At 40.0% G+C, this 21,105-nt stretch overlaps 3 protein-coding genes across 6 annotated transcripts in view; 2 read left to right on the top strand and 1 right to left on the bottom strand.

The window, feature by feature from the left end:
- The window catches only part of LOC117790003 (protein Daple-like), a 28,336-nt gene that overhangs the window by 2,492 nt on the left and 4,739 nt on the right, over positions 1-21,105 (top strand). The window contains exons 4-12 of one of the 4 annotated variants that reach the window (XM_034629234.1): positions 191-422; positions 3,157-3,270; positions 3,467-3,715; positions 11,529-11,792; positions 12,243-12,344; positions 12,407-12,679; positions 14,274-14,441; positions 14,868-16,544; positions 16,610-16,708. In XM_034629234.1, the coding sequence (XP_034485125.1) occupies positions 191-422; positions 3,157-3,270; positions 3,467-3,715; positions 11,529-11,792; positions 12,243-12,344; positions 12,407-12,679; positions 14,274-14,441; positions 14,868-16,544; positions 16,610-16,708 (3,178 nt within the window). Of the gene's footprint in view, positions 1-190; positions 423-3,156; positions 3,271-3,466; positions 3,716-11,528; positions 11,793-12,242; positions 12,345-12,406; positions 12,680-14,273; positions 14,442-14,867; positions 16,545-16,603; positions 16,709-19,417; positions 20,171-21,105 lie in introns of those variants that run through there. The other 3 variants (XM_034629233.1, XM_034629236.1, XM_034629232.1) reach the window with 3 other exon arrangements.
- LOC117790006 lies at positions 459-2,103 on the bottom strand. Its single transcript, XM_034629238.1, has one exon. It carries the CDS (start codon positions 2,067-2,069, stop codon positions 513-515), a length of 1,557 nt encoding a protein of 518 aa, XP_034485129.1. The 5' UTR covers positions 2,070-2,103; the 3' UTR covers positions 459-512.
- On the top strand, positions 18,049-19,174 carry LOC117790007. The gene has a single exon (XM_034629240.1). It carries the CDS (start codon positions 18,246-18,248, stop codon positions 18,936-18,938), a length of 693 nt encoding a protein of 230 aa, XP_034485131.1. The 5' UTR covers positions 18,049-18,245; the 3' UTR covers positions 18,939-19,174.

Genomic DNA, 21,105 nt, shown 5'->3' with positions numbered 1-21,105 from the left:
AGATTTTAGGAGTAAAAATTCCTATTTAGTGTTATCAATAATTCCACTGAAATGTATTAAGATCGAATATACATATATAACAATAGTTATGTATTGTGATCGCCTTTAGCTTTAAGTACATCTAAATTTAAGTAGTTCTTAGTTGATTTTGTATCGATCTTCTGACGGCACCAATTTGTTTTTCTTTTAGGGCACAAAATGATGCCGATAGCCGTAAATGGCGCAGTGAAGTGAAGAAATTGCAGCAAACGCTGGAGTCTACTAAGAAATCAAATGTAACGAAGAAACCCAACGAGTTGACCCTTGACCCGGCCAACAGTCATGCGGCCGCCGATGGCCTAATCAACTATGAAATCCAAAGACTGACTAATGAAATTGCCGTGCTAAAGGAAGCAAACAAAACCAAAGAGGAAAAAACTCAGGTATGTAATTACATACATAATAATCTAAATGTGCGAGTAAATATATGTATATATATGTGCATACATATGTTCATTTATGTATATGTATGTTTAAGTTTGCATGCTTGCCTGGCGCTTGAGCTTTGTTATGACCCAGTTATGTGCTAGTAACTCCCATAAGAATACTAAGAAAGCCAGCCCAGTGCCAATGGCCCAAAGAAAGAACACGGCATGAAAGTGCTCCAGTTTAAGAACGACCGGATCATCGCTGTTGTTGCTACGACGATTGTGGTGCACTCTGGTACCGGACTTCATGAATTCAGCGTTCATAATGCGATTCCAATAACGCTCGAAACCAAACTCATAGGCACTACGAATGAGCTGGTTGAAAAAGCCCAAATAGGGAGAGCCGTAGGGTACCGTGTAGACCGCATGGTAGGGCACCAGACAACTGTCCATTTGATGAAACAAGGGCAGACCATTGAGCATGTGCTGACGAGCATTCACCTGGAACTTGGCAATATGATATTTTTCCAGATAGGCAAAAGAGCGATCATTTTTTCTCAAATAATTCAAAAACTCCTGATCCGGTACCTCGCGCATTAACTGCTGAATCTTCCCCTCAAGTTGATGGTCATTGTTTAAGAATCGCTTAATATGCTTGACGTGAACTGGACGTATAAGTATCTTATATGGCGAAGTAGCCAGATCATTAAGATTATTGACATCAGGCAGAGGCTTGCGGTAGACCAACATACTGGTCAAATTACCCTTGAAGGCGTTGGAGATAAGCAATCCAAAGTACAGCCAAAAGATGAGAAACATTCGCAGCGAACAGTTTCTGCGAGTATTCCATACGGGTTGAGACAGAATGCAGGAGATGAGCTGAAGGGTCACCCAAATCCCATCACGTTCGCGGTTGAGAGTATAACAGAAGATTATAGCGAGCAGCACGGAGATGAGTATAGATAGCCAGACCCATTTGCCAAAGGGCCGGAATATGTTCCAGAATAATGGCTCCGACTTGGCCTTGGGCACAATCACGCAAAGATCATCTCGATTGTGGGCAACTGTGGACTCGGCGCGCTTTTGAAATGTATCCGGTGCTAGAAATCTGATATTCATGGCGATATCATCGAATTCATTGGCAATCTCCATGGCACACAAATCCGCCGTCTGATTGTGCCGGGAATATGACATCGGCCGTGTGATAATCCGGGTGGCATTCATTCGCTCAGCTATATAACCAGAGAGTAGTCCATCTGTGCCCAGTATCTGACCATTCGGACCGTAAACCGCACGCACTTTATCCATGAAGAGGCACATTCGCAAAGGCTTGCGTTGCATATTTGGTATCGTCTTAGGAAACATCTGTCCCAACGTGGGCAGCTTGCCCGGCTCAACGGGCACAGGCAATAGAAAGTCGTCCGTAAACGGATTATAACGATATACATGCATGCGATCTGTGCGCCAAAAGATGATCACAATGTTCAGTAACCATATGGTCCAAAATTGCCTGAAACTGGCACGCATCCATCCCAACGAAAGTTTCCTCGAATCTCGGACGAGCAGGATGACATGTGATAAATGCTTAGCGGCAGATTTCTTATTAATCACCGATAGCTTTAAAGGTTGCGATATGTCCTTGATGATCATGACCATGTACATCAGGATGCCATCATCTTTCACGGCGTCCAACGGACGAAAATTTTTTCTATCAACGATAAGAGAAAGCAGAAATTTACATTACTTTGAAGTGAGAGAATTTTGGAAATTACAGTAAAACCTATGTACGAACAACATAAGAGTTAAGAAGAATTACAGTAGAATGAAGAGAAAAACCAACTGAAAACGTCATAGAGAGTAATTTTGCTGATTTTAACAATCACAAAGGAGAAATAGACTAAAGTATAGCGACATGAGCAGCTTCTTAATTTTCTGGAAATCTTTGAATATAAAGGATTAGAGAAAATATCTAAAGCAACGTTGATGAAAGAGAGGGATAGTCGGAAAATATTGTTTAACTAGCTACAGATTAATAGAGAATAAATATAAATTAAGAGCATTTATAGAGGATCTGTATGTACTAATAGAGGCTTATAGAAACCCTTGTTGATTATGCCGGATTTACACAGCGATTAATTAACTTACCTGATTGATATATAGGATATATCGCATTTGGTAATCACACGCAGAATCTCGCCTGAGTGATCATGTGTTTGCTGATTCTCAAAGTAAACGAAGAGCACTTTCAGCTGGGCACGACACAAGATTTTGCTAACCTCAACGATAAGATTGGAATCGCGGCTGTTCTCTCGTGGAATGGGAACTTGACTGTGTCTGGCAGTCGGTAATGATGTCCGCAGGAGCGAAAGGAGCAGGAGCACTGTCAGCGAGTTAAAAGGAGCAGCTTTCATTGTGTTGAAGGACTTGCAACTATTGCGAAACATGAGCGCATAGTGTTTTGTTTTATAGCCAAGCCAAGTGACAGGCGAATGGTAATTCCATTAATGTTGGCCATAAACTGACAGCCAGCAAATATTGTTACTTGATTGTTTTGTTATGTGTCTCTCGTTTGGCTAATGGAAATGACAGCTAAAGTGCAACTAACAGCATGGAAAATGCTTGCTTTTTTCTATTGCCTTCGCCACTTTTGTTAATATCATTATCATCGAGATGATAATGATGATGAATGTTATTAGGTGGTTCCCTCCATTCAAGAAACCTGTAAAATATTCGTGATGATTTATTGCAGATCATTGGCCAGGCTGATAGACGCAAGGCAGCTGATATGCGCCAATTGAAAACTGCATATGATAACCGATTGACTCAGATACAAAAGTCAGCCAAAATTGAAATAACACGTTTGGTAAGTTACGCACAGTTTTGTTGAGGAACATAACTGGTGTCGTTTAAAGCGGATAGGCAACTTTTTTTTTTTCGTTTTATCGTTAATACTTATATACATACCTCAGACAAGTACGAATATCTTTCGTAGACTTGACTGGGCTTTGATGTTAGTCTTTTCATTCATTTTTGACTTTTGAATTTGTTCCTTTTTGCAGCTAGAGGAAATTAAAACCAAAGAACGTAATATAGGACAACTGAAGAAGGATTTGCAGACATTGCAAAATGGCAAGAAGTTAACTGAAGCCAAAACGAAACCCAAAACGAACGAATCAAGCCAAAAGCTAAAGAAGCCAACTACGAAATTACAAACAACAACAATACCAACAATAACAATAGCCACAAAAGCTATAAACGAAACAGATATACTACCAAATCCCTTACATCAGGCTCAAGTTACAGCTGAGGTGAGTTGTAAAAAGGATTCACTGTACGAGTAATACATCTGTCCTCTACTCCTTTGGCCCTGTCTGCTTATGCTCCAAAGAGACTAGCTTAAAGCGAGCACTTAATTGATTAATCGTTAAGAAAGAAAAACTTATGTATATTTACTACAATTAAGTATTGGGGTAATTTAAGCAAGCGTAAAAAACGAAGTTTTCATTTAAAGTGTTAAATCGGTTTTAAAAGTACATTAAAGCTTTTTATGAACGGGCTTATGAATTTAATTGTTAATAAATTAATGCTCTACCTAAAGCTTGATTCTATAAGTTATGTCCTTAGGCAACCTTAATTCATAGGCCTAAATTAGTAAAACTATAATTAAAGCTCGTAAACCTTAATGTACGAACATAATTTGTATTTGACATTTTAAGCTCGTGTCATTTTGGCCTTTTGTTGTTGTTATAGCCCAGACACTTGAACTTGTCCCAAGCGTACAAAGCAATTCGAAAAGCAGACAGGTTAAATGTTAAGCGCTCATAAAGATGTATCTTAAGATACTTTGAGATATGTATCTACAGCTGAAGCTGATGCTGATGGTGGAACTGTAGTCGTATTTGTATCAGCTATTGTATCTCAACTTTCTGCTGTCGACAGTTACCAACCTGCGTTTGTTATGCACTATTGGCATGATCTATGATATAATTTTGCGTTAGTTATGAGAACGGCAAAGACAACAATCGCCGTCTCGCGATAAAAACCTGCTGCGAGGCTGAAACGTGAGACAACGAGGCATAAACGCAAGAAGCCGATACAAAATCAAAAAAAAAAAAAGCAAACACGCTGCAACCAAACTGCAGTGCAAGTGTTGCAACTTGATCGAACGGCAAACAGAGAACGAAAAAATAGAGAGAGAGAGAGAGAGAGAGCGCAAAAAGCCGGTTTTGCGTATAAATACAAATCACCACAAACACAGGGGCAAATACGCATGCTGACATATACCACCACTAACCGGTGTTGTCAGAATTGATAAGGCTAAAATGGCTAAGTTGATAAACTGAAAGCTAGAAATGGCTAAAAAGAAAAATCATAATTCGATAAATAAAGAGCTGAAATAGCTAGGAAGTAATAAAAATATAATAATAATAATTTTAATAATAATAATAATTTGACAAGTAATAAGCTAAAAAGTAATATATAAAAGAGATTTAACAATTGATAATATTTTAATAATAAGCTTATAGGTCTGACTCCAGCAGGCCCGGAAATTAAAATTCCTGTCAAACTTCATATAAAAAAAACTGTAGGAATTTTTTTCGATTTTTTTATGAAGTTTGACAGGAATTTGTATTTCCGGGCCTGCTGGAGACAGGCCTTATAAATAGAAAATTCATTTTAAATAAGTAATTAATATACAAATTGCCACCAACAAACATATTTTTTTAAAATTATTTTGGCCAATGTCCATATTATTGTCCAGTTCAATTTTTCCGACAGTAAAATCTTGTTGTTTTTGGATTTTCTTAAGTAATTTTTTAAATCTGAATCGGGCAATCTGAAGAATTAATCAAAACAATTTTTAGCATAGCCCCAGACGTAATTGTGGTATTTTATTTATTTTTTTTATAAGCTTTAGCAATTATTAAATAGCTAACTCTAACAATAAGTTAGCTAAAATGGCAACACTGCTAGCAGCACTAACAGCAACATCGCACTCACTCACACTCACTTTCTCTTACCTGAAAGGAGAGTGAAGAGCGCAGTCGCCGCTGTCGCGTCGCAGCCGAAGTCTCAGCTCACAGCCCAAAGCCGATAGCAAGCGGCGTCGGCGTCAGTTCAGTTTAGTTCAGTTCAGTTTCAGTTCGCAGGCATCGCAGGTGCGCATGGCCCGTTTTGAGTGCGTCTCTGTCTCAGTCTCTGTCTCAGTCGCTGTCGTCGTTGTTTTTGTCGCCTGCCGCGCAGCAGCCAAGTGTCAAGTGTACTGAGTTTTATTTCTGTTTTCGTTTGCTGGAGTTTGTGGGGAAGCTAAAAATAATGAATAATGAAATAAAATGAAATCAAATGTCGTATGGCAAATGGGTTCAACGTGTGTGTTGTGTGTTGTGTGTGTATTCTGTGCATTGTGGCATAATTAGGTGAAATTTGTTGTTAGCCTTTCAAAGTGCCGCAAATGAAAAAGTAAACCAAACATCCAACACCCAAAACTATACAAGTGCATTGTGTTTGTGTGCTCCGAAATCGACAAAAGAAAAAAAAAATAAACGAAAAAATACCTTTGTATAATGCATATCAATGGATACATACAACAATCGCTCGAGTTGTTGTTGTTGCTGTTGTTGCTACCTTTTGAATCGGGCTACAAAAACATACCATATTCATACATATTTACAGTTTGTCTTTCACTTTTCCTATTGTTTTGCAAAACTGTTAAGTTTAACGCACCATAGCATAGGGGTAAAAAACGGGCAGGCGAAATGTCCCCCTTCTTCCCCCCCCCGAGAGGGTGTGTGTGTAGTCATAATTTCACAAAATTTGCAGCACCGATTAGCAAAGCAGGCGAAAAATAAATTAAATAAACTAAAATTAAATTGAAACAAAAAGATTCAAAATTAATTGTCTATGGATCGTTCCGTTTCGTTCCACTGATTGAATTCAATTTTACAGTTCATTAATCGCGCTCGCTCGAAATTGTTTATTTTTTTTATTTTTCCTTCTATCGATATTCAAAGTAATCTAAATTGTGCATGCATGACAAGCTTTGCAATTTTGAAATTTTAGCAGTTTCACACAGTTCTGCTTTAGTAATCAATCCAGACTCAAGGAAGATCAATCATTTGCATGCTGAAGTATAAACAAAAACAACAACAATTACAACAACAACAACACCTGCGAAACCATGTCATCTAACAACAAACACAACAAGCAATACCATCAATAAATAAATGTGTGTGCGAGTGTGCATGCGTGTGTGTGGGGAGTGTGTGCACCACCAATTGGGGTCAGTGAAAAGCGTTTTTAAATGTTAACGCTATTTTAAATACGATATATACACACACACACACACACACCTGTGTGTTAGCTGCAAAATTTTAACCATCTTCAGCATCAACTTCAACTTCATCGTCATCGTCATCGTCAAACGACAGTAAAAGCGAAGCCCCCCAAAATGATGCTGTTGCTAATGATCATAATAATACCGATGATGATGATCATGTTGCTAAAAAAAAAACCAAGATGGTCCGCGTTTCCAATATGCAAACTAACCACAACATAGTAGAAAAAAATAAATAAACGGGGTGTGTGAAATGTGAACCATATGCAAATCGCTGGGAATCGCTTTTTTATCGTTTTTTTCTATCATCATTTATTTTTTTTTTTTTTGGCGAAACTGTTGATCATAAATTTTAATGTTTTATTGTAGTGAAATTAATATCACGGGTGAAAACAGTTGTAAAACGTAAATTGTCATAAAAAAAGACTGAATGAATAATGTTATAGTTAACAGTTATCTAAATCAGAGGATTTAATCATGGATTACTACTACGAGCGTAGAGATGTTAAGGTAAAATATCTCATTCTCACTGATTCCAAGAACAATCCTAACTTATGATTACGAACCTATTGTTATTGACTATTACTCATTCCATTCATTAGACATACAATAGCTGACTATACGAAATGTATTTTATATCTTTCACAAAGATGTGTCAAATTACATATACTCATTTTATATATTTCACTACATCATGCTTAACTAATTTAGTATAATATTCTAAACTTTTTTCATTTCTTACTATTACTTGCTCTAGTACGACATACAAGGTCACTTTATTTTAACATACTTATTTCTATTTCCTTTTTATTTTTTATCTGTTCCATGTACATATTAACTATCAGTTTAGTTTTATTCAAATTAGTCCTCCATGGTCACTTTAATATGTTTTGATATAAAGCCCCTTTAATATTTAAGTCACACGCCTTCCATGTTTGCCTAATTCACGTTGACTCTTACTGCCAAATCATGCCTAGTCATAGACATTTCAATGTTGACATTGTTCAATGAACAATGAACTCTCGGATCCTCTTTGGTCACTTTATGGAAGTCAAACAACTTAATTTAATATATACATATATCAATTATTTTCTATTTGTCAAAGTAATAAAGAGTTTTACTATGAAAACTTAACAAATTGGGCAACTGATCTGCAGGGTTAAACGAGCTTCTGCTTTTGTTTATTTTTTTAAGCCCAGGTTCACTTATGATTATGTGATTAACGACATTATGATGAGACAGAAAGACTGCGAGAGGGAGAGAGAGAGTGGGAAATTAACTCTGTGGTTTCTTCAATACCCTGTACTGGATAAATATGCTGCGGGAAATATTATTTTTGTGTTTACAAATGTAACAAGCAGAAGTAGGAAATTATTTAAAAAAAAGTTCACATAATTCCAAACAGAGCAAAACAAAAGTATTGGCGACATGTAGCGTTTTTCTTACAGGGTATCATGTTGTTCAACAACGACTATACTTGCTTGGCTCGATTTGGGAAAGGAAAGGAAAGGCAGACAGAGAAACGGAGACCCAACAGACAGCCGGGAGATAGTGTGGTTTCAAGAGGAGAATTAATGAGCATCATGTCAACAGTATACCCTCTCAATTCATTAGTTCAATTAGCTTGTTTTAGGCTATGCTACGTCTGCTTGGCTGACTGGCAGTCTGGCGATTGGGCTGGGCTCACCAACTGATAAACAATATAATTCATTAGCGCATACGAGTAAATAAATAAAAAAACTTTCGCTTTCGCAAGATCAAATCAAAGCAATGCACAAGAGCAGACCGAGACATGTCTGTTGTCTGTGATCTGGCATCCAAACCTGTATTACAATGCCAAATGCAAATATATGTACAAATATATATATAAATAAAAGAAATATATCCACTTGTATATTTGTATATTTGGCCATAAAGCATCCATCGCTGGCTGCAACTCTTGACACGTAATCGTGCAACGGGAGGGAATCGAACCCGGAACGTTAACGTTGCAGTTGCAGTTGTGTTTGTATTTGTAGTTGCCACAGAGCCTAAAACAGCAACGGTTTCGATCGAGTGAAACCTGTCTGAAACTCTGTGGCCGAAAGGAAAATCATTTCATTTCACACAAACAACAATCACTGTGCAAACAAATTTAACTCAACTCGACTCGACTCGACTTGAGACAAGACCAAACACTTGTAAATATTTATACACCGATAGATGCGAGACAGAGACTCCTCTCATCTATATATGTAAGTAGCACAGCAAGTTGCCAGTTGCAACTTGTCGACAGATTTACACACAATCATCTGAAATCAAGCTGGCAGCGTTGCAACGCACAGTGCAACACAACACATCATTCGTTAGCTGGAAGTGGCAAGAGTCTAATGCAAATGTCATAATTAGCATATTTATAGCATCATCTTGATTAAAGAAATAAGGAACTATACGGTGTAATCTTTAATTAGAACAGCACATGTGACTGCCATCAATCTTCAGCTAGATTATAATTGTATACAACAATAAAACTTTTAAAGTATAATATATCTATAAGCAATTGAGAACATTCAAAAATCTTTCTACAAAATATAAAGATAAAGAAATTCTAAAGCAAATAAGAATAATTATTTTAAGTCGATAGCAGTCGATAGTAATAAATTGGTAATAACGTCATTAAAATTAGTTTAAAGAAGTTCCCTTAGTCCTTTAATTTATCTCAATAGCTAGTTGCAAAAAATAAATAATTAAAAACAAATACTATGAACATCTTTTAAAAAAAATTCTCAAATTAAAGTTAAAATTAAATGAAGTATATGTACTTGTATTATGGTATTGATAACAACAAAACACAGATCTATAGTTTAATTTAACCCAAAAGCAAGGTGCATAAAACAAATAATTAAAAAAATACTATGAAAATCCCTTTAAAAAATTCTCTAATTAAAGTAATAATTAAATTAAGTATATGTATTTGTACTATGATATTAATAACAACAAAACACAGATCTATGGTTTAATTTAACCAAATAGCAAGGTGCATAAAATAAATAATTAAAATAAATACTATGAAAATCCCTTTAAAAAAATTCTCAAATTAAAGAAATAATTAAATTAAATATATGTACTTGTATTATAATATTGATAACAGCAAAACACAGATCTATAGTTTAATTGAACCCACTGTGCATTGAAGCATTTAACGCAATCTTCAATCTGCATGATAGCATCGTCAGGGAAGCTGTTTGGTAAATCACCTGAGTGAGATAAAGTCATCAAATTCAAAGATGTAACCGTATGCATACGTATGTCCGTCTGTCTGTCTGTCTGTCCGTCTGTAAGTCTGTTGACGGCACTTGGTTAATTTGCGAGGCACGTTGATCCGAATGGGGTTCGTTAACTTTACGCCGTTACGCAAAATGTTCTTTTTGGTGAATTGATTGAAGAAATTACCATAACGGTTACCTGACGCGCGATCATCGCAAGTCAATTCAAGTCGAGTCCAAGTCGAGTCCAAGTCGCGTCCAAATCACCGATTGCGACGTGAAGGCATTCAGCCACGACGCCAACTCCATTTGAGGTCTGGTAATGGGGATTGCGGATTGGGGATTGGGCACTTGGGCCACCCTGGGCCTGCTTAAGTATTCATAGCTTTCAGACCATTGTGAAACGATATGAAACGAAGTCGATTGGTCATTGCACTGGACTCGGCTTTGGGTGTACCCCACCCAATTTCACAATTGATTAATGATTTCACTGTTACCAATTTCCATTATATGTTGAGTCTTGCAAATTAGCATAATTCCCCCCAATACTATGCGTATAACATGACCATTATTGGGTGTTATATAAACATAAATAGATATACAAAATTGACATGAAAGTGAGAGAGAAATATAAATACATATACTTAGCTTATGAAAATGGGCGTGCTTGATTGGAAAGTGATTTGAGTTTTGATTACTCAGCGGGGTCAATTAGGCCCGATAGCCAATTGTATGGGATACACAAATGTATGACAGGGGAAAGGGGGGACTGGGATTTTGGGGAAACGTGACCGTGAAATTCGTGACATGCTACAAAGCGAATGGTGGATAGCGTGAATGTAACCAAATGTTTGACTATATCTATCCAAACTTGCGTGTAGCTTGTGATTTGAAGGAATCACGATAAACATACATACAGTCATACAACAAACAACTTTAAAGCTGGTACAGTGGAACAAAATCAACTGCAAGTCTGTCAAAAAGGTTGAGCATTTAATGTAAAAGCTTTGCTATAAATTGGAATTTTACATTTAAAAATTCTTATTAAATGGAATTCGAGCTAGAAAACTCAACTCAAGTAATAAACAAAGATTATTTTCAAGTTCCGTAGACCTTTACCTTTTACATTATCAATATAAAAGATCAAGATAAAAGCTTTATAGATGGAAATTGGTTCCGTTTTGATTTGGAAAGACTTTAACCTACTATCTTATAGTTGTCAGTTGCCACTTTTATTGGTTCAGAACAATGATGATCATAACAATGGGTTCAATATTTCGTTATAGAATTTACGCTTTTGGGCATCGTTGGGTCAATAACCCTATCCCTGTCTGTCGATTGTCCAAAGCAATGAATTGGCAATTTTTTTCCTCATATTTTGTGGCATTTTGGGGCAAGAAATCAAGTCATAACTGTTTTTGCTGACAGCGGTACGTCTGTTTGAAGCACTTGTTGCACGCTCTTTTCGTTAACTAGCAACAAGTTAAGGCCACAATAATTTCTTTTGTTAAATATTTCTCTTATTCTTCTCCCGCTCCGTAGATAACCCAACTCAAGAATATTGAGCTAATCAACAATACGAAGAATGTGCATAAATCAACGCTTGAAATGCGTACAACAAAAGCAAAACAGCAACAACAGCAACAGCAACAGCAACAAAATGAACTACAACTCGAGGAGAAGAATCAAGAAGAAATCATGACGGAAGATAGAACAGAAGCAACAACAACAACATGGATGGAAACTCTGCTCAGTAACAGCTCCGCAACAACAACAAAGCCAACAACGTGCGAATTCAGATCAAAGGTAAAGATACAAATTAAGATTATATAAATCACAGAAATTAGTACCCGCTTTAATTAGAATTGTCCTAAAATGAGAACATAAAAATGTAGAGTATTAATATTATTAATTTAATATGCTATGTTTTAGATAAAAATTCTATTGCGAATACTTCAATTGATCCTTCTATATGTATACTTTACTTCTAGTTTATTACAATAGACATCTTAGAGTGTTGCAGGCTTCGCCTTGTGCTTGATGGAGTTATATTCTAACACGTTATTTACATTGTTCACCCAATAAATTAACTTATTATTTTATCAAAAAAAAAAAAAAAGATATCTTAGAGAACAAATTATCTAAACACCAAAAAAATAAAGTAATTTCCCTTACCTTAAAGATCTGTATATAATAAAATATATATATTTAATATACTGATATTTTATAATATTTTTTTTTGCATTTCCTACGCAGGATAACAACTCGGATACGGACTCAGCGTTGTCTTCTGCACCGCCATCGATAAGTCCGCAGCCGCCTTCATGCGGCGCCGACAGCGGCGTCATGTGGCAAGCAGTAAGTTGTGGCAGCTGTTGTATGACATTTAATATATGTGTCTTCCTTTACACTTGTTACAGCTGCAGGATCTGGACAAGTTGCAAAAGGAAGTGGAAATCTATCACAAGGAAAACGAGCGACTGCAAACGGAGCTGCAGCTGATGAAACAGGAATTATTGAATGCCGAAAAGGTCGCCTTATCGGCCAGAAATAACAACAAACATATCAATGAGTTGCTGCAACGCATCAAGGACATGGAGGAACAGCAACTGCAACTTAACGACGAAGCAAATGAGCTGAGGGAACAAAATGAACTGCTCGAGTTTCGAATACTCGAGTTAGAGGATGATAAGGTGAATACACTACGACAGAGAGAACGAGAGAGAGAGAGAGAGAAACCAGTTTAAAAATAAACTCAAAAAGTAACTCACCAGCTAATGAATGAATTGAGTGTCTTGTGTGAGTGTTGTATCTGAGTGTATGAGTGTGTGAGTGTGTATTTGTGTGGAGCTGCCTCAGCTGCTTGATTCATGCCTAACAATGGTTTGGTTTAGTTTTGTTTGGCATCTTAGACAGTGCGGAAATTGTTTTTGTTTAACGGCAAATGTAATTTCAATTAATAACTGCATTTATTTAACTGGAGCAACAATATTTAATAGTAATCTTTATTATCATAACAATCGTTAGCATACTCGTAATTATAACAATTGTCATTACATTTTATATAAGTGCAAATTGTAATTGTTGTAAAGTGTTCAACAAGTTGAAACAAATTCACTGATTGATTTATATATAGAAAATTAAAACCCACATCTTTGAAGCTTTTACGAATTTGTCCAATAGATGTCTTAGCCAAATTTGTATCGCTTTCGTATTGTTAGTGCTACAAATACTTATAAGGGTCACAGCTGCCTCAGCCATGTGCCCAGTCTTGTTATAGCTCCATATTGATACAAGATTATTACTCATACCTCTTTGTTTACCCCCACACAAACACACACACACCTTTTTCACTAAATTTGTTTTTCTTTATTTTTTATTTTTATATTTTTTTTTATTGTTGTTTTGTTACGCTTAATTTTCAGAGCCGAACCGCTGCTAAAGTCGTTCAGCTTGAAAATCTAATTGCAATAGCCAAAAGTAATTATAACATAGACAGATACAATTTACACACACAAGAGGAGCTAACTGTAGTGAAGTAAAGTGAAAATAACCAAAGAAGCATCGTTATTCAGCGGTGCATTAAGCAAATGCTAATCAATGTGTTAGTTGGTATTTAGTGTTAGTTTAAGCACAATATATATTAATGCCACAATTAACTGTAATTCACGCAAATTAATACGCAAACATAGTTGCAGGTTACCTCCTTTGAGAAAGAGCTCAATGTTTTTAACTTTTGGAGCATCTGGCAGCTTGAAATTTATAGGAAGATGCTCTAATATCTTATTTAAATTATACAATTATTTTGATTTTTTTCATTGTTTATGTTAAAGTTATTCTTCAATTCATATACTAGTATAATTTACCTAAATCATAATGTAAATATGGTAAAAAGATTATAGGCTGCCTTTAAATAATAGTATACTACTAGTACTGCTGTAATTAATATAACAGCTCATATTTTATGTAAACAATGTTTTGGTTCTTCTACAAATTAATTGAACTATTCGTTAAATAATTCCTATATTCTTATAACCAGAAACTTTACGCGTATTTACGAAATTTAACCCTATTATAAACATCTAGCTTCACAAATCTATAAACAACCAGCTTTTAATTAAAACTTAAACACCTGTTGTTATAGTTTATATTTACCTTAAACTTAAAGGTGTGGTTTGTGTTGCAGTTGTTGCATTTGAAAGTACGTGTAATATCTAAAATTTCATGGGAAAGAAGCTGACTCTATTTACTTTTTTTTACTGTACTAATCAACAATATTTTTACTAGATGGATGGCACCTGTGAGGATCATTGTCAGCGATTGGAAAACCTGCTAAGAAAGAGTACACAGCAATTGGAGGATAAGGACAAACGTTGCCTGCAACAGTTGCTGCAGTGCGTGCAACAGCTCGATCTGGATGCCATGGCCGAGCAGGACAGTTGGACACAGACTTCGGTGTGTATTCCTTTACTCTCAAAAAAATATCTGATGTTGATTGAATTTGATTTCCGACTAGGGCAATGTCGGGTAATATAGCCTAGATTATTTTACCCCATAATTCAGAAAGCTGATCAGTCAGTTTAGTTCGTCAAACATTAAAATGCCACTAAGGGATCCTCATTAACAAACCCATAGCTGTTATAGAGCTAGCCTGATTAGACCAAACTCAGTTCATAACTCACTAAAGCTTTAATATCAGCCAGTCAATCAGTCAAAAGTCAGCAAACAATCTTAAAAACAGAAACGATATTGATTCCCATAAGATTTACATATTTAAAAAAAGGAAACTTAACTTTTTGTTTAGTTGTTCAAAAGAAAAACCTAAACAAAAGGTACAAATAAATTCAAGTGTTAATTTGGCGGTTTCCTTTCAACTTGCAGACAAAGTCGGAGAGAGGCGTGAGACACAACAGTAGTCGGATTGTAGCCACCGTTCAGCCGTACAATAACAGTGCCACGCCCAGTGCCCCCTCAACGCCCAACAAGCAGCGTTCTTGCAACATTGCGTGGCAGAGCAGCAGCCTCAGTGAGAGCGGCGTCTTTGTCGAGTGCGAATCGGAGCGGGAAACGGAAAGGGATCGAGTGGAGCCGCACCCACATCTGGTCTATTACCAGGAGCGATTGATACAGCTGGAGGGGAAGCTGCTTGTCTATGAGAGCAGTGGCGAGACGCAGGCAAAGCATTTGGCCGAACGACTGCAGCGCGAGTTGCAACTAAATAAACAAGTCAAGGATCTGATTGAACGCGTGGAGCTGCTCGTGGAGCAGAACGCTCAGTTGGAAGAGGCCAAATGCGAGTTTGAGGAGGCGGAAAACGATACACGACTCCATTTGCAGCGCAACGAGGAGGAGCTGGAGATACTGCGTCAGCGGAACGTCGAATTGGAATTTGGCAAGGACGCATTGGGCGCCAAGTATCGGGATTGTCGAGCCGAGTGCCTAATCCTGCGAGAGGATCTGTGTGCGGCGGAAACGCAGTTGGAGCATCTGCAGGCGGAGCGACAACTTGCCCGACAGCAGCTGGAAAACCTGCGTCGTTCCTTGCCCTTGTTGCTCATCTGTCGCCTGCTGGCCTTGGCCAGAACCAGTTCAAGTACCATGGGCAATGAGCAGTCGACACCGGCTGCAGATCGCACATCAGCCGGTGCCTGTAAGTGTAATCCATGCAAGAAAAATCCAAACAAGTCCAACAATGCTTCCCAAGGACCAAGCACATCGCGAGAGGTCAACTATCTGAAAGAGGAGGTGAAAAATCTACGCACCTCGCTTCATGAATTGAATACGCGACATTATGAGGCCATGGAAACGGCCGATTCGCATTGGGTCGACTTGGAGCGGGAGTATAAAGCTCGAGAGGATGCCTATCGTGCCAAAGAGGTGTGCCTGAAACAAAAGATCAACAAGCTGCAGGATTGCCTGCGGGATGATTCCCGTGCTGCGGCCGAGAAGATCCAGCAACTGGAGGAGACGGAGCATGGACTGAAGACGTGCCTAGTTCGTTTGACCAAGGAGCATCGCGATCTCATCGAAACGAATCGCGCCTTGGAAAAGGAAATGGAGAATCGGGCAGCACAGGAACGTCAGGCACTCGATCAACTGCAACCGGTCACCGAGGAGCTTGAGAACGAGAAGCGACGCAGTCAGGCGCTAATGGATGATCTCAGTTTCGCCAAGAAGCTTCAGCAGAGCATGGAGGAGCAGCTGAAGGCGGAGACGGATTGCCTACGCCAACAGATCTATGATCTGAAGAAGGAGCTCATGCACATTGAAGTGACCAATGGCGAGCTGAAGGAGGAAGTCGGCACTCTGGAGGCCAAAATAGCCGAGTTGGAGAAACAGCTGAAAGATTGCGAGGAGCACGCTTGCTGTCTGGAGGATGAGCTGCGCACCAAGGATGAGCAGATACAGCGTATGGAGCAACAGCTGGGCACCTGTCCCGAGGGACACAGTCTAGCGGATGAGCTCTACGACAGCCCAGAAAAGCGTGCCAAACGTGATGAGATCAACGATCTAAAGGCGGCCAGTCAGGGATTAGGCTGTGCCCTGCGTGACTTAGAGGTAGGTTCACTTCCTTCTTTTCATTCTCAATCCTGTCGTTCAATCAGTCAATCTCTCTGTTACAGCGTCGCGAACGTGAGTTGCCCACGCACAGAGATTTCCAGAGCATAGCATGTAGTGTGAAGCAACTGGCGGATACCATACTCTGTGCCCAGAAACCCGAGGTGAGTCAATGTGAATGTGAGGGTGCCGAGCCAGTTCCCATTCCCCTGTGTGAGACTAAGCGTAAGAAAGAGGAGGAGGCTAAGAAAGAGCAGGGGGCTAAGCAAGGGGAGGAAGAGGGAGATAAAAAAGAAAAGGAAGCAGGAACGCCAAAGGAGAAGGAGGAAAAGGAGGAGGAGGAAAAGAAGGAGGAGGAAAAGAAGGAGGAAGGTGAAGCTAAGGAGGAAGCTGATGAGGCCAAGAAGGAATCACTAACTGAAGAGGCGGCTGCTGAAGCTGCCACCACTGAAGAAGCTCCCGCCACTGAAGAAGCTCCCGCCGATGAAGAAGCTCCTAAAGATCGGGTCAGCGGCGGCTTTAGCCACAGCACACAGGATGCAGCTCCTCTTGGTCTCGGTCTAGGCATGAGTTTCATTGGAAGTCGGCTCAAAAAACAGATTTGTGAGGTGCCTACAACACTGCGTCGTTTGGTTTATGGAGAGAAATCGGAAAGCACTAAAACGCAGATAAAACCCAAGGAAAAACTCCAGCTGAATGGGAAAGCGGAGCTCCGCAGACGTCGCCAGTGCAAACGTTTTGTCAATCGTCGCATCTTTCGTGCTCGGGTGCGAGTCTGTGGCGCCAGCTGTCGTCCGATCTTGCTACAGGGACAGCGCAGCAAATCCTTTGTCAGCTTCCATTCGATGCCATCGATACACACGGCTCATTCGGATAAATCGGCTTTAACGGCGAGGACGCAATACGTGAGGATCGTTGAGCCGGAATGGGAGCAGCCCCAGCTGATTGGATTGGCCCAAACGGAGCCTGTGAGCTCGCGTTGCCAACTGGTGCAAGTGTCGCCAGAGATGCGGGACGAGGAGCTGCAGACGGTGCAGTGCATCACTCAGGATTGCGGCATACAGGCGGAGAATGTGGGAGTGGAGCAGCGTTTACTGTTGCTGCCTGCACGAACTCGCGCATTTCTCGAGCTGCTCCAGTCAAGGATCACAGATGCCGCCAACTTTGATGTGGATATGTTCAGATCCCGGGTGCTGCAGCTCTGGGAGGGCAGCGAAGAGTTCCGTGAGCATATTGAGCTACTGCAGGATCTCTGCACGGATCAGACGCGTGCCCGCGATGTGGCCAATCATCTCGAGAGCTATGATATATTCGTCGGTGTCTTGGGTTGTGTGCGTGCCTTGAAATTTATACTCAAGCCAAGCGATTCCCACTTGCTGCAGCAGCTGGAGAAGTGCATCAATGAGCGTCTAACCAATTTCCATAACCAAAAGGTCGAATCGGAATTCTACTGCACCATTTACCTGCCCGTGGAGCGACCCAATCCACTCAATCTGGGCCTGAATTAGGCATGACATGATAGCTTTCTTTTCAGCTCGAACTTTAATTCCTTATCGAATTTATCCAGCTCAGCTGGCGATGCTCGTCTCGTTCAGTTAGTTTTGTAGATCTTCTAGTTGGTGTTACATTTTTTCCGACTATTTCCTAAATTGTGTGTGCGTATGTAAATAAAGTTCAACAACGAATCAAAAGTCCAAGATAATGGCGAATCTTCTTGAGGATTTTTTCTATGATTGTCATAGCGATGATGACAGTGACGACGATAGCGATTTCGATCTTGAGAATAATAATTGTGATCAGATCGTCAGGGCTGCTGGCGGCTACAATACTGATCGTCAGTTGTTGCCCAACCTCGACGATCCCGTTGAGATACGTCGAACTCTGGAACGTGTTGCGAATACGACACGATTGCTTCTTCGTAGCGTGGGTGGTAAATGCGATCGCTATGAGCCTTTAGAGCAGCAGGTATCCCGATCGTTCTTTTATCCAGCCACATTGGAGATAAGCGCTCGTCTGCTTACGGATAAGTCGTGTCCATATCCCCCAAGTGGCCAGTGTCGGCTGCGTGGCGATCCGGTTACATTAAAGCTGCCCATGGAGCTTAATCCGTACAGCGGTCAGGTCAATCTCAATATATTCCAGCCCGGACCAAAACCGTTGGCCAGCTGTTGCCATTGTGCCGGATCTGGCGATAGACGCAACGTACCTGTAGCTAAACCCGCACCGGAATCTGATCCCTCACTAGACCCTGGAGTCGTCTCCGCGACACTCGGACACGGTGTCGCACAACGTCCTGGACTTGGACTGGGACCTGGCGGCATGCGTCGGCATACCCAACGACATGATGGCGTCCACAAAAGCGGACGGAAGGTGCGTTGGCCGGAGTTTTTGTGAACTTGAAGACAATAATTGTGGTCGTGCATTCATCAAAACATCATTGTGGACGGATGGCAATAGAGTTTTGTTGCTTGAGTTATCGAAGACACGGCTGTTATCGTTATAGAAATATGGAATTCTCAATGTGCAGTCTAGTCATCTTTGTGGAGGAAGATAGGGAGTTTCGATAACCACTCAACGGTCAGTTGCGTTATCGTTATTTCTTTAATAAAGTCTCAGTTATCGTTATCGAATCAAATCAATTTTTTCGATTGCACATATTCCTTATTCAAGTCTCAGTTATTATCGTTTTCATTATCGAAATATGAGATGAAATAAGAAGGTTTTATTAATATCGTTGTAATCGGGATTATCGGTTATTATCGAAAAAAAATTGAGAACATCAAGTCGATAACAAATAACAGTCTTTTGCGCTATCGAAGCCCCATTTGGATATTTGTTATCGAATTGAATAAATGAAAATATATGAAAGTTATAATTAGTAGGCGAATGTTTTGTTGACGAGATGCCAACATGGGAAAAGATATGAGTTTAGTTCGTTTTATAAATTTGAGCAGACAATAACACAAAAATAAAAATTTCATGTAAATTTTGATATTAGTTGAGAAGACATTTGGATAAATTGGTCCATTTAGCGATGGACAAGGACAGAAGTAAATTCAACCCGAATACGAATGAAAGATCCGCGTGTGCGAAATGCACTAAACCAGATACTTGTATTCACTTGCGCACTATTCGGCAACAGCAGCTGGAGAAGATCAGCTCCACCCGGGTGCTGCATATGGTTCGAAACTTCCAGGAGAACCGCAGCGATGAGGATATCTTTTTCGATTGCATGAGCATTGGGGACAGCGATTTGGTGCGAGATGCCAATAGCTGCAAGTCGTCCAGTGGCAAGTCGAGCAGCGGAAAGGGACCATGTCATGATCCAGAGGCGTTACGAGCGGCCCTGGAGCGTGTTGCCCAAGGCACCCAAATGATGTTGAAGAATTTTGATCAATCGAAATGCGGTTGCCGCAAATCATGTAATGCAACCCTTGAAATAACCGCACGTCTGATTACCGACTCCAAGGATGCTGGCCCTAATTGCCGCTTTCAGGGCAGGCCGGTGACAATGAAAATGCCATTAGAATTCGATCCAAGCACTGGACAATTGGGCGCCAAATCCGCCGCATCCACATCATCACGTCCCATATGCAGTGAACCGAGCAATCAATATTCTCAACCAGGTAGGGTTCTATCTCAGCCTCAGTCGAAATCAAATGAAACCGAATCGGAAACGCAAGATGATATCTTTGTGGGCTCCTGTACTCCAACTCTTGAAAGCCGCTCTCAAGAACCAATGGTAGTGCCCCTACCCGTACCGGGACTAAATCCACCATTGTCAGAAATCGAATCCGAGTTAGATAACGTAGTAGAAACCATATGGGAACCAGAACAATTGCCAGATTCAGAATCAAAGGTTGAAGAGGAGCTGTCGGCTGATGTGGAAAGCTCATTAGAATCCGACGACGAAGTGGCTCCGACGCCTGTAGTAAAAACATCTTTCTATGAGGGCGATTCTCCGAGGCATTCAGCCAAGAGATCTATCTCTGTTTCTGAGACTGCGAGGCCTTCAGCCATGGTACCTGCGGAAGTTGGACGTTATTTTATGGCATTGCCACAGCATAAAGAGTTCTCTAGTTGCTCACCATGCCGATTTACACCTAGTCCAATTATGGATGAGGATGGCAATGTCTTTTGCCCCGGCAACTGTGGCTGCTGTCAATGTCCATGGAAGCGTCGCTCCTTCTCGGAGAATCGGGAACATGTCAATGTTAAGGTCTGCCGTTGCGTGCAGCGTGGCACGATCTTCTCTACGTTCGAGGATCGAGAGACTTGCAGTCAGACTTCGTATTTTGATTTTTGTCCTTGTCGGGAGAAGGCTGAGGCCAAATATCTTGAGTTATACCATCGTGAGATGTGGTCCTCTGCAAGTGCGACTCGCGGCCCTGAAGTGCAGCTGGACCAGATCAAGGAGCTAGCAGTTCCACCAAATCCGCGTTAATATTTATCTGTTTCTGTTCCTTGTCCAATGCTCCAAGTGTCTCTCATGTCCAAATTGACGAAATTCCGCTTGTGATCGATTTTTTTCCAGAATAAAATTTGTCTATTTTTCAATATT

The sequence above is a fragment of the Drosophila innubila genome (assembly GCF_004354385.1).
Source record: "Drosophila innubila isolate TH190305 chromosome 3R unlocalized genomic scaffold, UK_Dinn_1.0 2_E_3R, whole genome shotgun sequence".
NCBI classification, from domain to species: Eukaryota; Metazoa; Arthropoda; class Insecta; order Diptera; family Drosophilidae; genus Drosophila; species Drosophila innubila.
Note: the sequence above shows the minus strand (reverse complement) of the source record. Positions and strands in the feature narration are given on the sequence as shown.

Bases quoted from the DNA above. Each gene is read 5' to 3' on its own strand.
- LOC117790006 (XM_034629238.1), bottom strand. From the start codon at position 2,069: ATGTACATGGTCATGATCATCAAGGACATATCGCAACCTTTAAAGCTA.
- LOC117790007 (XM_034629240.1), top strand. From the start codon at position 18,246: ATGGCGAATCTTCTTGAGGATTTTTTCTATGATTGTCATAGCGATGAT.